We start from the raw sequence: 13,317 nt of genomic DNA, 5'->3' as shown, positions 1-13,317 counted from the left end.
CCATAAATAAGAAAGAATTAAATATTCCAAAAATGCATTTATGAATGGCAACCTGCATGACTGAAGTTGTCATAAAAAAACTATGAGTATGTAATTTCAGTCCCTGAAAAAATGTCTTATCCAATTGTAGCCGTAACTCCAAATTGTCGAAAGTCTACCTATTGGAAATTTATGCACCCTTGTCAACTCCAATATGCAGTAATGCAGAGGGTGGAAAACACAATTGAAAGCAAGGAACAGTTCCATAAAAAAATGCTGAAATTTGTATTGATATGGTTTTTTGAAATGTTGATTGCATTGAAAGTCCTTGTAAGCCATATAATCAAATGATGTTAATGAACTTTAAATTTATATCCCATTTTTTAGGGTAACAAGCCATTCAATGGGACCAATCAGTCATTACTGAAAAACGTGCTGACTAAAAATGCTAATCTGCAAGTTGCTCCGGCCTTCAAAGAAATCAGCAATGAGAAAGATGAAAGTGAAGATGATTATGCTTCTGATGGATTTCGAATGGAAGAGGGAGAATATGATAAACGCTATTCATCCTTATACCAAATTGGAAAGGGAGCCTTTGGATGTGTGTGCATGGGATATCGAAAAAATGATCGTTTACTGGTAAGGAGGAATGAAATGTCTGGTTTTCTGCATTTGCATCAAAATAGAACTGTTATCCAAGTTGAATTTTTTCTCCACCCCGACCAATTTTAAAAATTCGTAGTGTTTTGGATAATGCATTAGTTAATCATTTCATCACAGAGATGCCAATAACTTATGCTAATAAATATTGCCTATCATAGAGATGCTAAAACTATTGCCAATAACATGCCACTATTATAACTCTTTTCTGGTACCTCTCTTAGGTTTGAAGTTTTGAGGGTGAAATGAGTAATTAAGTGTAGCTCACAATATATATCAACTCATTTGTTAATCCGGCACTGAAAAGACATCAATAAAAGCTGTGATAGCTTTTATTTCCGATTAAGTTTAATACCAATTTATGTATGTATTCCTTTATTTTTTATTTAAAAATATTACTACATATGTAATGTTTTGGAACAAAAACTATCAAGTTTTGTTTGGCAAATTAGGAAGTATGTACCTCCAGACCTGCTCAGAGCTGGGAAATAAGCAAAATTTACCTTACATCACTGCATTTGGAGGACATGTTCTGATAGTACTGTTCTAAATTTGTTCGTTAGGGTATGTTTTTAACTGTTGCACTTTCATTTTAATTCATTACCAAAAATGAATTAGTTGAATGAGACCATGTGACCACAGTTAAAATTTGGTCTGACTCCTTTCTATGTGCTCTGTTAACTGTTAGTGTATCATATTTTATAATTGTATGCTTCAGCATTGTATTTCTATTTTTTAGGTAATCACTAAGTTCATTCGCAAGGATAAAGTATGTGAAGAGTCATGGGTGGTAGATCCTAAGATGGGGAGACGTGTGCCTCTTGAGATTAGTCTCCTCACTACGCTAAACCACCCCAATATTGTAAGTTGCTGATCTGTCAATCGGAATGAATGCATATTATACCTTTGTAAATATATATTTTAAGTCCTTGTTGAATTGTCTATTTCTTCCTCCTCTTATAGGTAAGTGTAATAGAAGTATGTGAAAACCCATCTTATTTCCAATTAGTCATGGAAAAACACGGTGCGGGAATGGATCTCTTTGAATTTATTGATCGAAACCCTGATTTGGATGAACCTCTTATCAGTTACATCTTCCGCCAGGTAGGTTAAAATATTTACATATTTTGCCTTATGTTGTCATGTTATTTTTTGCGAATAAATCATGCAATGAAATTAAGCTGCTCATCAGTATTGATATTTGTGGTGTAGTTATTTCATTTATCTAAGGTTTTCATTCTATCTATCACTTCTTCATGTTTTTGCTATTGATTTTCAGGTTGCCTCTGCTGTAAAATATCTTCACTCATTACAAATTCTTCATCGTGACATCAAAGATGAGAACATTATTTTGAATGAAGCTTTTCAGGTGAAATTGATCGATTTTGGATCAGCTACATTTTCTTCTCCCCGACGTCTCTTTTCCAATTTTTATGGCACTGTTGAATATTGCAGTCCAGAGGTCTTAGCTGGGAACAAGTAAAGTTTATTTTTTATACCTGAATGCATAATTAAACTTAAGTTACTCAATCTCAGTAATTAATTATTTGCAGAAATTTTTATCCTAAATGTGACAAATGCCATAGACAATGTTTTCTCTAATTTTAAAGATTTATTCAGGATTGGGCTTTATGTATTACCCTTTATGTATTCCTGATTATACAGGTAGTTTAAATGAAAACTTTAATTAACCTTCAAATTCTGGTTTATAGGTCTTAACTAGTGCATTTTTTTCCATAACACTTCAAGGTATGCTGGACCTGAACTAGAAATGTGGTCAATGGGAGTGACGCTATATGTTTTATGCTTTGGAGAAAATCCATTCTTTGATGTTGAGGAAACCTTAAAAGCTGAACTTAATCCTCCTTATACTGTATCTGAAGGTGAGCTCAAAAAATCTCTATGATTATGTATACATTTAGAGAGTTGCTCTCAGTCTAGGCCCTAGTGGTTCATTATTTTTGTCTGGGACTGTACTTGTTGAAGGAAGACCTATTTCTCTTCTTATCTTGAGAAAAATAACCTGCCAGAAAGGTCAAGCAATTAGGCCTCTGGGAATTCTTTTTTGTTTAAAATTTAAATGTAGGCAAATTCTTATTTTTAATTTCTTTCCTGTCTTCCTTCTCCTTTCATTCCTAATTGAATTATAACCGCAGCTGTCAATAACCTCCTCTCATACTGTATCTTGCTTGCATATTGATGGTGATTGGATTATGTTCTCTTTAGGTCTTCAGGCATTGCTGGAATCTATGCTGGAAAAAGATCCTATCAAGAGGTGTACAGTGGATCAGCTTGTGAATAACCCTTGGCTTAATCAGAATGTTGACATCTCCCAGTATGTCTTCAGTGAAGTGGTTCAGTGCAGTAAGTTACATTTAATTTTTATGCCTGTGATTGTTTTTGTTATTGAAATTTTGTTATTAAAATTGCGTGGTTCATTTACTTTTATAAAGGTTTTATTATAGTATGTTAAATTTATTTCAAAGAAGTAATTAGCTTCACTTTGCCAATCTCTTAAAGTTCTTGTGTGACAAGTAGTACATATATTATGCCTTTTAAATTAGTTGTGTACATATTGCATATATACCCTATGCATACATATTAGAGATGTGCGAATAGTATCCGCGAATACTCGATTGCCTCGAATACTAGGAAGTATTTGATATTCGAGATCTCGTATAATTATGCTAAAGGTACCTTCTTGAATACTTTGAATTTTGCGTCATACACTGTCACACGCACGTCGTTGGTAGTTGACTCGGAAACAACGTAAAGGACTCGAGTCTTTTAGTGCATGCAGCGCCATTTTAGGCAAGTTGACGAACTACATCAAATTCGCGGATTAGAGCGGTGAAAAGAGTTCGATGTGGGGAATCGAAATTGATCGGGTGAAAAATTCCGAAAATCCCCGGTTTCCTTCACCAGAAGAGCCTCAGTGCCGTGGGATAGTAACTACGTAGTGAAATTCTCAAAATCCGCTACCCCTCCATCCATCAGCCCTTGGCCCCTCCTCCGACGCTTTCCTCCTCTCTGAAATTAAACAAATGGCCCCAGCACGCTCAGGGTTCGTATTACAAAGACCATAAATCAAAAGCTTCAAAAGAAAATATCATGTTACAGGAGAGTAATAGAATCGTGTTTCACCCTTCCCTCTTTCTCCGCCACAGACCTTTTTCTGCTTACCTGCTTCGAAGTTCCTTATTTCTGGAGGTCAACTGCTGCATGAGTCGTCTACTAGCCAAATGGTGTCTAACAATGACTTTCGGCAATTGAGATACACCTTTATTGGGTTGAAATATTAGTAATGTGCGCGTAATTTAAAAAAGAATAAGACCAAACACGACATGTTTCTGACTTTATTTAAGCATTTTTCACAAGGAAATAGATGTCAAAATACGAAGGAGACTGGTTGACATTCTGGTGAAACTCGATATCCTCGCAGCTGAGCTTCTCGGAAGTTGATGCGGTATTTTTTTCCGAAAACATGTATCAAGTTACAATTTATGAGTTATGCTATAAATATCTATTTTCACACTCACTGACAAAGGGATATTTTCTCAGATTATTTGGTTTCTCCGTGATAGCAGTTCGGATTCATCTGCTTATCTCGTGAGAACTTCCAAAGATGGACTGAAAATAATAGAAGAAGAAGAAAAAAATGAGCTGGAGAAGCGCGTGCATTTTGCAAAACGCCTCAGAAAGCACTTGACAGTAGGAGAGGGGTAGTAAAGCGAGCTACCTGTTGAAAATAAGAAGCTGGATGAAGCCGAGTATCAGATGGGCGTGCTGCTGAAATGGCGTTTGGTAGACAAGAATGTGTACATCAGACAGAAATCCATCGTAGCAGTGTAAATGCCGAGACGGCATGAAATCATTTTTTCGCAAGGTGGTGTGTCCCCTAAGGATATTTGAGAGAGATGTTAGTTGAATCAACTATATGCCCAAATTGTTTCCATCAAGTTAAAATATTCCATTAATCAGCTAAATTCCTGTTTGAATCCCTCAAAGGAAATTACAATTACTCGCCAAAATCCTGAGTTTTACTGCTGTATAGGCAACCTAGTCAAACATTCCCGCATTCATCGTTTTTTCGTACATCCCCTTGATAAACGATAGATCGAGGTTCCACTGGATACCTTTTTATTTATACATTCATCAAGGGGAATAAAAGAAGAAACGTACGTTTACTATGCTTTGCGCAATTCTAGTATTCGAGGTATTCGAATATTCGAGCAATGATTTAATATTCGAATTTGATATTGGAGTTCGAGAAATCTACTGTTCGACCCATATCTAGTACATATGAATTTCTGAGCATAATAAGCTTTGCTCTATGTTGTCATGTGTTTCATTTCAACACCTTTTTAGTCCTTTCAGATTTCATACAGTTTTAACATCAAAATCATAAAATAATCTTCTCTAATTTCTTTGTCAAATTCTTGCACAGGTGTTTCATATAAGTCCTCCATGCTACAGCTACTTGCTCAGTAAAATCAAGCATATTATTGAGCATCATTCCTGGTGTTATTTTCTTTGGAAGAATTTATGTGAAGATAACTGTAATCTGTATGATGAAAGTTTCTACTTAACACCTTCGGTTTATTATTTTTTTGAGGCAAAGTAACCATTAAGGATAGAGTTTGACTCATTAACATCTGGCGTGAATATGCAGCACAAATTTCTTGATAGATTTAGAATGATCTTGTTGAAAAATTTGAATTGTTATTGATTTTGATAGTATGAGTAAATGTTGACTTTCCTTCAAATGCCTTTGCAATGTAGAAGAAAATCTGGATTCCCTTGTGATCATTGTGGTAGTAGTATGTATGTACACGTTCCAATTTCACTAAGAACAGATATTCCCTTGATCTCCCCTACTATCACCAATCGAAAATAGCAGCACGTTGAATATCTAAAGATGTCTATTGAATAAATAGCCTTCAGAAGCTGGAGATTTGAGTGTGTCAAATGTCAAGACTTATGCTCGCCTGAATAAAACCTTGTATTACTTCATCAAATTTTTCATGTCCAAAAATTATATTTTCATCATTAATCCTTCTTTGGCTGGAGGAATATGTATCATTATTGTGTTGCTAGAGGGTGTAGGGGCTAAGAAAGTTTCTTTTTCAAACTTACAGAGCCCCATGAGGAAAACCCTCCCACTCATTTTGATGAAGGTGAGGACATAGAGTCCTCATACTTCAATGACATGAGTGATGGCGAAGAAATCAAAAATGGGGGTGAAGAATGCCCGGAAGGTGGAAGGGTGGAGGATTTGGATGCTAGCTTGCGTCCATCCTTCAACGGCTCCTCTCATTTTGCCTCATTTTCACGAGTATCTCCCACCTCTACCTCTTCATCATCTTCCTCTTCCTCCTCTGATTCCATTGCTTCATCTGGATCTTATCATTCTGCTTCTCACTCTCGTGCATCTTCTTCTTCCTCTTCGACCATGACCTCGACACGCAGCATCATCAGTGGAGGTGGACATGACTATAAAGATAATGACACATGTGAGTAAATTGTGTTTTCCCCTTTGAATGGGAAAGTAATCAATGTGGTCCAATTCAAAAACTTTCTTTATGTCAAATGGGAACCATTTTAGTGCATGCTGTCTGACATACTAATTTCGGGTGTATGTCTAGTTGATTCGCATCATATGTTTAGCTGAATAAAAAACAAACAATGCAATTAGAAGAAGTAGCCATTGCTTATTGTGCGTGTTTCATGATATTTTTTTTGTTTCTTTAAGTATTTATGTGTGTCAGTTCCATAGTTTCTATTTTTTTTCCTTTTTTTGCTTTAATTTTTTATTTTTATTTTGTGCTTCAGATCAGCTGTCACCATAGGCTAGCATAGGTGGAAGATGATTTTAGTATGGATTTTATGTAAGTTGTGTCTTCTAGTACTTAGATAAAATGGTAGTGGTTATGTGTTACTGAATTCGAAATAGTGGCAGACCCAATTGTGGGAATGAGAAATTCCCCACACCTACAAGTTTTTTGCTACGGCGAATAATATAACCCTTAAAAACTCCTAATCTTATTGGTAATACTTTGTATTCATAATTTGTAATATTTTGTGATAGCTTATATTTACATCTGTTACTCTTGTGAAAATTATGTGGTAGATAACATCAACTGCATAATTTTATATGGTAGAAAACTCCTAGGACTCTTTAGAAAACCCTCTCTTTTTCTTTGGGCCACGAATCGAGCCTTTGGCTTTTCAGGCCTCTGAGCAAACCACTACACTATCCAGGTTGCTGATTTCCTATATAGGTGGCATTGGAATTCAGCAAGCTGGATAGCATTGTCATCTGCACAGTGGCAGGAAAGCCAAAGGCCCGATTCCTGGTCCTGGGGAATTTTTTTTCATGGCAATTCATTTGAATTTCATCTCCATTCATGTGGCTGGATTGAAATATTACACATACTGTTGGGAGTATCGTTTATAATGAAGTTGTTCTCATAGCAAGATATTTTATATTTTCAACCACACCTCTTTTGTTAAAAAACCTGGCAATGTTATATTTGTTTTAAGATGCTGGGAGCTCTTACAAAATCAAATTATTTTCGCCCACTTATGCTTGTGAAGAAATCTGCATCTGCCATTCTGGGTAAACATGATCTGTCTTTGAGGTACATTCATTGGGATATAAGACAAGCATTGGGATACCAGTTTCCAAACGACGGACGGATACATAATTTATTAGGTGAGGAAACTTGTACAAAACCACATAAATAAAACTGGAACAAAACCCGGGTTTCATCATCTTAGCGTCATCATTCAACCACGTGACGATGATGCTAAGATGTTGAAACCCAGGTCATGTTCCAGTTTTATTTATGTGGTTTAGAAAAAGTTTCCTCACCTAATAAATTTTGTGATGGAATACAACAAAGTTTCCCAAGATCGTGTTTTATTCTTACGGGTGGATACATTCTATTTGTGCCTCTCTCTTAAGATTGAGTAATCTGGTTAAATGTTTTTTTTTAACAAAATTGACATTAATGTTGAATCTTTACTTGAGCCATGATTCTTCTTACAGGTATGTCATTGCAACTTCGTTTTGCAGAGGATGAACTGGACAGTGAAATGGAGCCACCATCTAATCTTAGAAGTGCAAGGGAATGCAGATCAATTGGCTTTGATCCTTTTGCAGTTGAAGATTTTAAGCAGTATGATGATTTAGATGATAGCCCATATGATGAACAAGACAGTTTCTCTTGAAAAGTGATATTAAACATTTTGCTTAATGTGTGCTATTTGTGTGATAAGCAACAATCAAGTATATTTTTTTGATCTACTGAATGTTTTGTAGTCCTTTCACTGATTGTGGCTCTGAGCACAGAGGTAAAGTAAAGTTGGGGCTATCTGCTGTTCTGTATGAATATTGACGTTATGCATATAACCATGGACAGATGCAGTTAATCATTCAAGCTTTAAGCTGTGAACTAAATTCTGCACACAAATTTTCTCAGTGAATGCATTTATAGTTAAGTTTTTGGCCTTACAGTTAGCTCACAGAAATGCACATCTGCAAGTATTACTGTAGTTTCTTGAAATACTTAATGCATGCATTATTTTACTATATATTATATTCTCTGGACAAATACATATGCTCATTTTTTATGTGCGATGTTTAGATGGGAATTATTTTACAAAGTTTTTGGCCAGTTCAATCCAAGTTACCTGGACAAAGGTTTTTTTGCCTGCAATTTCATGAGTACCTGATATTATCTAATACTTAATATTAATTCTATTTTAGGTGTAAATTTATTTAGTAACCAGTATTTTTCTCATTTTATATAATAGATATACATGCATACTTTCTTCTATTTCTGTGAAAATCTTTCATTTTGTATCCATGTTTCAAAAAAATGTTTGTGTCCATGTTTCAATGTAAAAAATTATATTTTATCTTTGCTATTCAAATTTTTATTTCAAGATACTTAATTGTCTGTTGGGGTGAAGGATGATGGATTCCAGGTTACAATGCTGTCTCTTTTGAGTTTGTCTTTTATCTTAGGCTTGTTATGGCTTGTGAAAATGCGCAAGGTTTACACGCAAGTAAGATATTTTGCTTTTGGAAAAAGAGATGCCTGTTTTGATGTAAGCCTATCCACTTAGGTAATTTTTTTTTTGAAACTTTGATTCTTCCCTATGTATTGGGACAGTCCTGTTTCAATATTGTGCAGAGTGGTTTCCTCTCTTCTGTACCGTATAGCCACACCTTGTGTTGGCGTTTACTCATATGTTAATGCATATTACATATATAGATATATACTCTATGTTTTTCTAAGAACTGTTTTATTAGAAAACTTGTGATATAGGAAAAGATTATATCAGTCATAATTGGTTGAATATGTAATATCAATGTAAAGTGAAAGTGGTTATCTTGGCATCCCTCCTCATGCATAATATTCAAGCAAATGTTTTGGAGGGTATTGTAAAAGCACATTGTGATTTGATCGAGGACACACATTTTGGAGCAGAAGTCTTCCTCAATCTTTGGGAACATAATATTGGGTAAGAATTAAGCAATTCAAGGTGTAAATTGTTCCAAATAATCATTTAAAAATTTATCAGTGAAAAAAATTCACAGGCCTTCTCTGCTAATGAGTGAAAAATTGGCGTAGGAAAATTAATATTTGCATTTCATGATGAGAAGAGGTGTCATAATGATAAAATATTTGTAATGAAAGTTTACATGCAAGCACTGGGTGAAATGCCATGAGTATCAGTATTTCATATATTTTTGTGATTTCCTTAACTATTTTTTAATATTCTGAATATTGAATAGTGTCAATGATTGAGATAGACAAGGATTCAAGTATTGTAAAATTTCATTGATTGACAAAGTCAAAGTACTATATTTTTTAAAGAAATGGCAAAATGATGAAGATAATCAGAGACATTTCCAATGCCTTTGGATGTTTACATTTATAAAATAAGATTTGTGTTGCGCACATGTATATCATATGATTAAAATGTATTATGTATGATGAAGAATAAATGTTTGATTTATCAATATGGTATTCAAATGTATAATTGATTTGTAAATGTAGAGAAAAACAGCTCAAGCTTATCTTTAGGGATATATTTTGATATTTCAGTGATGAAAACCATTTTGAAAGCATAGTTTTTATTGTGTCGACCTTGGTTTCATGGGTCACCCTGTAATACCTGTGATTATTAATTAAGGACATCCTATCAACTAAACAGGCACTCTAGAAACTTGGCGAGAAATGTGGAGAAGGTCTGAGTGTAGGCTGCATCTAGCAATTGGTGATGTTGTCCCTCAGCCTGAGGCATTTGGAGAAATGCTGAAAGGTGGATATGCAGGTTCTTGGTGGTCACTGGCCGTGTCCTTGGGGATAATGTACAGGAATGGTATTCCAAGTTTATCAATTAGCAGTAAATACAGAGTGCATTCCAAAAGTAATGCAATTATTTGATGAAAAATTTATTTATTGAACAGATTTGCATGCATACTATAAGTTCAAATCAATCAATTATTCATGTATTCAGGGCACTGCCCTTGGGCTTCTACACATTTTTCCCAGTGACTCAGCCAAGATGGGTACATGCCCTGGAAGGCTTCTTTGGGGACATCTCGCAAAGTCTTTGTCAAGAGTGATTGGATCAATTCTATGGATTCTACAAAAAAAATTCCTTATCAGGGCTGTCTTGATCTGAGGGAGTAGAAATAAGTCTGTAAGGGCAATTTCAGGACTATGAGAGTGGTGGATCAGGATTGAACCTGGTGTTTGGCCAGGAACTTGTGGGCTGGTAGTGATTTTTGGCAAGGCACGTTGTTGAGATGGAGTACCCAGGTAGCGGAGATGTCTTTTCTCATGCTGATGACATTTTTTGGAGTTTTCACAGAGTTTTTTTTTTACTTGAGGAAAAAAATCCGTATGGACCACTCCTTTGCTGTCAAAAAGGCAATGAGTACCTACTGATTACACTTGATTTTCTCATCCTTGCCTTTTTGGGCGTGAACCTCTTCCCGACCCTTTTTGAAAGCTTTTTAACCACCACAAAACTTGTGAGGAGGGCTGAGCAGAGTCCGTGTAAGCCTCTTGAATCATTATGTCAGTCTCCTGAAGAGATTTTTTTCAGTTGAGCATAAAACTTACACTTTGCTCTATCGTCAATTAAATTTTTTTCGTGACACAAGCGACGTGCAGAGGTTTGCAATAACTGACGTCCTGCCGCTTCCATGGTTTGTAGGCCGATGAATTTTGGTTTGAGGCAAAGCTTAATGTCCACCCCACTTACTTCAAGTTGTTTTATCCTACAGAAAACAGCCTCGGCATGAGAAACTCAATTGCATTACTTTCGGAACGCACCCTGTATATAGGCAACCTGGGGCAGTGGGTAAAAAGGTGGGAGGGAGTGAGGTTGAACCTTTTTAGTCTAAGAAATGTAGCTGATTTGTTGTGACCTTTTGCATTGCTTACCATAATATCATGTTAGCACGAGTTAAACATGAAAGAGGTTACACTGGGTGCTCTTGATAAAGGCTATTAAATTCAGGATCAAGTTTCTAGCCTCGTCTAAAATGACTATCGTTACCCTTTTAGCCGGAGCAAGGCACAAAATGTTATTTCCCCAATTACATTCATGAAGCAGTCTCTCTTACTTATCTGTGTAGAACTCTCTAAAGGCCGTTTCACGGGGCACGGAATGGCGCCGGTTAGAACTGCATTAATTTCTAAAATGGTGTGGAATTGCGCGAATGCATGAACGAAATTAGAACGGGCTGTTTTGCCATCTCACGCCCACGCATTCTCTCATGTGTTCCACAATTTTGACTGCATCTTCGTACACACGTCAGATTGTGCAAGTACGTGCCCCGTGTAAAACGGCCTTAACGGAATAGAATTGCACAGGTACCTAAAATCGCCTGTTCAAAGACCTGACTCAGTGGGACGCTAGTCCCTTGTCCCATTCACTAATCTCACCCCATCTTTGGATTAGCAGCTGTTTTCATAGCATGCATAGACGGTAACATTACTGCATTAGATTTTTTTGGTATAAAATTTGGTGTACTTTACTATGATAATTTTAGTTTATACGTGACATCCCTGTGTTTTACTTGGCTTAACTTATCATCTGAGGTGTAGGGAACAAAGATTGACATTGGGGTTGCGGGGATCGGGGTTTTGGGTAGGTGATGAGCAGTGGCGCCACTCCATGAGGCCTGAGGGGGCCCGAGCCCCCTCAAAAATTCGTTATGGGTGTGAGGAAAAAATGTGTCAGGCTTGTCGATTTTCCCCGGAGTGTCCAGACATCCAGATTCGAGTTATCAGGGTTCTAATGTTGATCATATGACTCTTCTAAAAAACTTAAAAGTAAACTTAAAAACTAAAAAAACTTAAAAAACCTATAAAATTTCCCGGGGCAAGGTCCCCCCCCCCCCAATATTTTTTGTAAGTCGGCAACTCTGGTGATGAGTAATAAAGGGGATGGGTTAGGAGTTATGGGTTAGGCGGATAGAAGTTACGTCGCTGAGAGAGTTCCCATTTAGTGTAATCTCCCGAATTTCCAGTGGATCCATCCTCCTTCCTTTTCCGGTATAAATTTGAGCCGGAAACAGTGAATTTTACCGGGACGGTTTAAATTCTTTCAACATCATAAAGTTTCAAAATAAACTCATGTTATTTCCTGTGTAACTTTGAGCCGGAAATAGTGCATTTTACCGGGACAGTTTAAATTCTTTAAACATCATAAAATTTCAAAATAAACCCATGTTAGTCATAGATAAGTCTGTGTGGGAAAAAAGGACAAAATTATGATGATGTTCATCGTTGTATGACGCTTCTATCATTTACGTGTGGTTGGTTTATGGATAAGTTTTCGCGTTCGCCGCTTATGATTTTATGATGGATTTTGAAGTGGCGCGAGCGCTTGACTGCCTGATAACGTCATTCATAGACCTGTCTCGTTCTCATTCACAAGAATGGCTAACCTATCTGCAGTGGTGTCATAATGCGTCACAGAAAAAGACGAAATACTATTGGTCGAGAGGGAGTGAGGCTTCCTAGTAAAGTGAAATATTGATGAGGTGGTGGCGATTCGCACTGTAGACCAAAGCTCCATAAAAAAATAGTTATTTTGTGGGAGATCTCGAGGAGGATGACTTTTATTGCTAACACATCGTCCTTCTGTCTTTTCCCTGTGACCCACCCAGAGGCGGATAGAGAAAAAACTCAAAGGGGCGGGGGGGGCAAAAGATATCCAGAGCTACCTTTAATTTTATCGTAATAAAAAAAATAAGTCACATGCAAAGTTTAAGAAAGTTTTACTTTAAACACATTATACAAATATATTATGAAGGACAAGTGGAAGGGAAAAAAGGCAAGGGACGGCCCCGAATGAGTTAGGACATAGGACAGATTATAAAGGATGTAAAAGAGAAGAAATATGTAGCTATGAAAAGGTTAGTGGATAGAAGAGAGAAATGGAGAGCTGCGTCAAACCAATCTTAGGATTGTTAACTTATGATGATGATAATGATGCACCTATACAAACAATACCAAAAATAAGATATAAAAATGATGTATTTTTATATATAATTATTTATATGTATATTATATTTTTATTTATATATTATTTTTTTATGTGTTTATTTTATGATATAAAAAAGTCGCAATTTTGGTTCTGCAA

At 36.1% G+C, this 13,317-nt stretch overlaps 1 protein-coding gene across 5 annotated transcripts in view; it reads left to right on the top strand.

Moving 5' to 3' along the window:
- Window positions 1–9,680, top strand: part of LOC124153769 (PAS domain-containing serine/threonine-protein kinase) — a 38,084-nt gene extending 28,404 nt beyond the window's left edge. For 3 of the 5 annotated variants that reach the window (XM_046527122.1, XM_046527121.1, XM_046527125.1), the window contains 8 exons: window positions 367–618; window positions 1,379–1,501; window positions 1,603–1,743; window positions 1,919–2,118; window positions 2,389–2,522; window positions 2,866–3,003; window positions 5,778–6,152; window positions 7,691–9,680. In XM_046527122.1, coding sequence (XP_046383078.1) covers window positions 367–618; window positions 1,379–1,501; window positions 1,603–1,743; window positions 1,919–2,118; window positions 2,389–2,522; window positions 2,866–3,003; window positions 5,778–6,152; window positions 7,691–7,872 — 1,545 coding nt within the window. In that variant the 3' untranslated portion in view covers window positions 7,873–9,680. Of the gene's footprint in view, window positions 1–366; window positions 619–1,378; window positions 1,502–1,602; window positions 1,744–1,918; window positions 2,119–2,388; window positions 2,523–2,865; window positions 3,004–5,777; window positions 6,153–6,471; window positions 6,528–7,690 lie in introns of all 5 variants that reach the window. The other 2 variants (XM_046527123.1, XM_046527124.1) reach the window with 2 other exon arrangements.
- The last annotated feature ends 3,637 nt before the right edge of the window (window positions 9,681–13,317 follow it).

The sequence above is a fragment of the Ischnura elegans genome, chromosome 2 (assembly GCF_921293095.1).
Source record: "Ischnura elegans chromosome 2, ioIscEleg1.1, whole genome shotgun sequence".
Classification (NCBI taxonomy): domain Eukaryota; kingdom Metazoa; phylum Arthropoda; class Insecta; order Odonata; family Coenagrionidae; genus Ischnura; species Ischnura elegans.
This window is presented reverse-complemented; position numbering and strand designations above follow the sequence as displayed.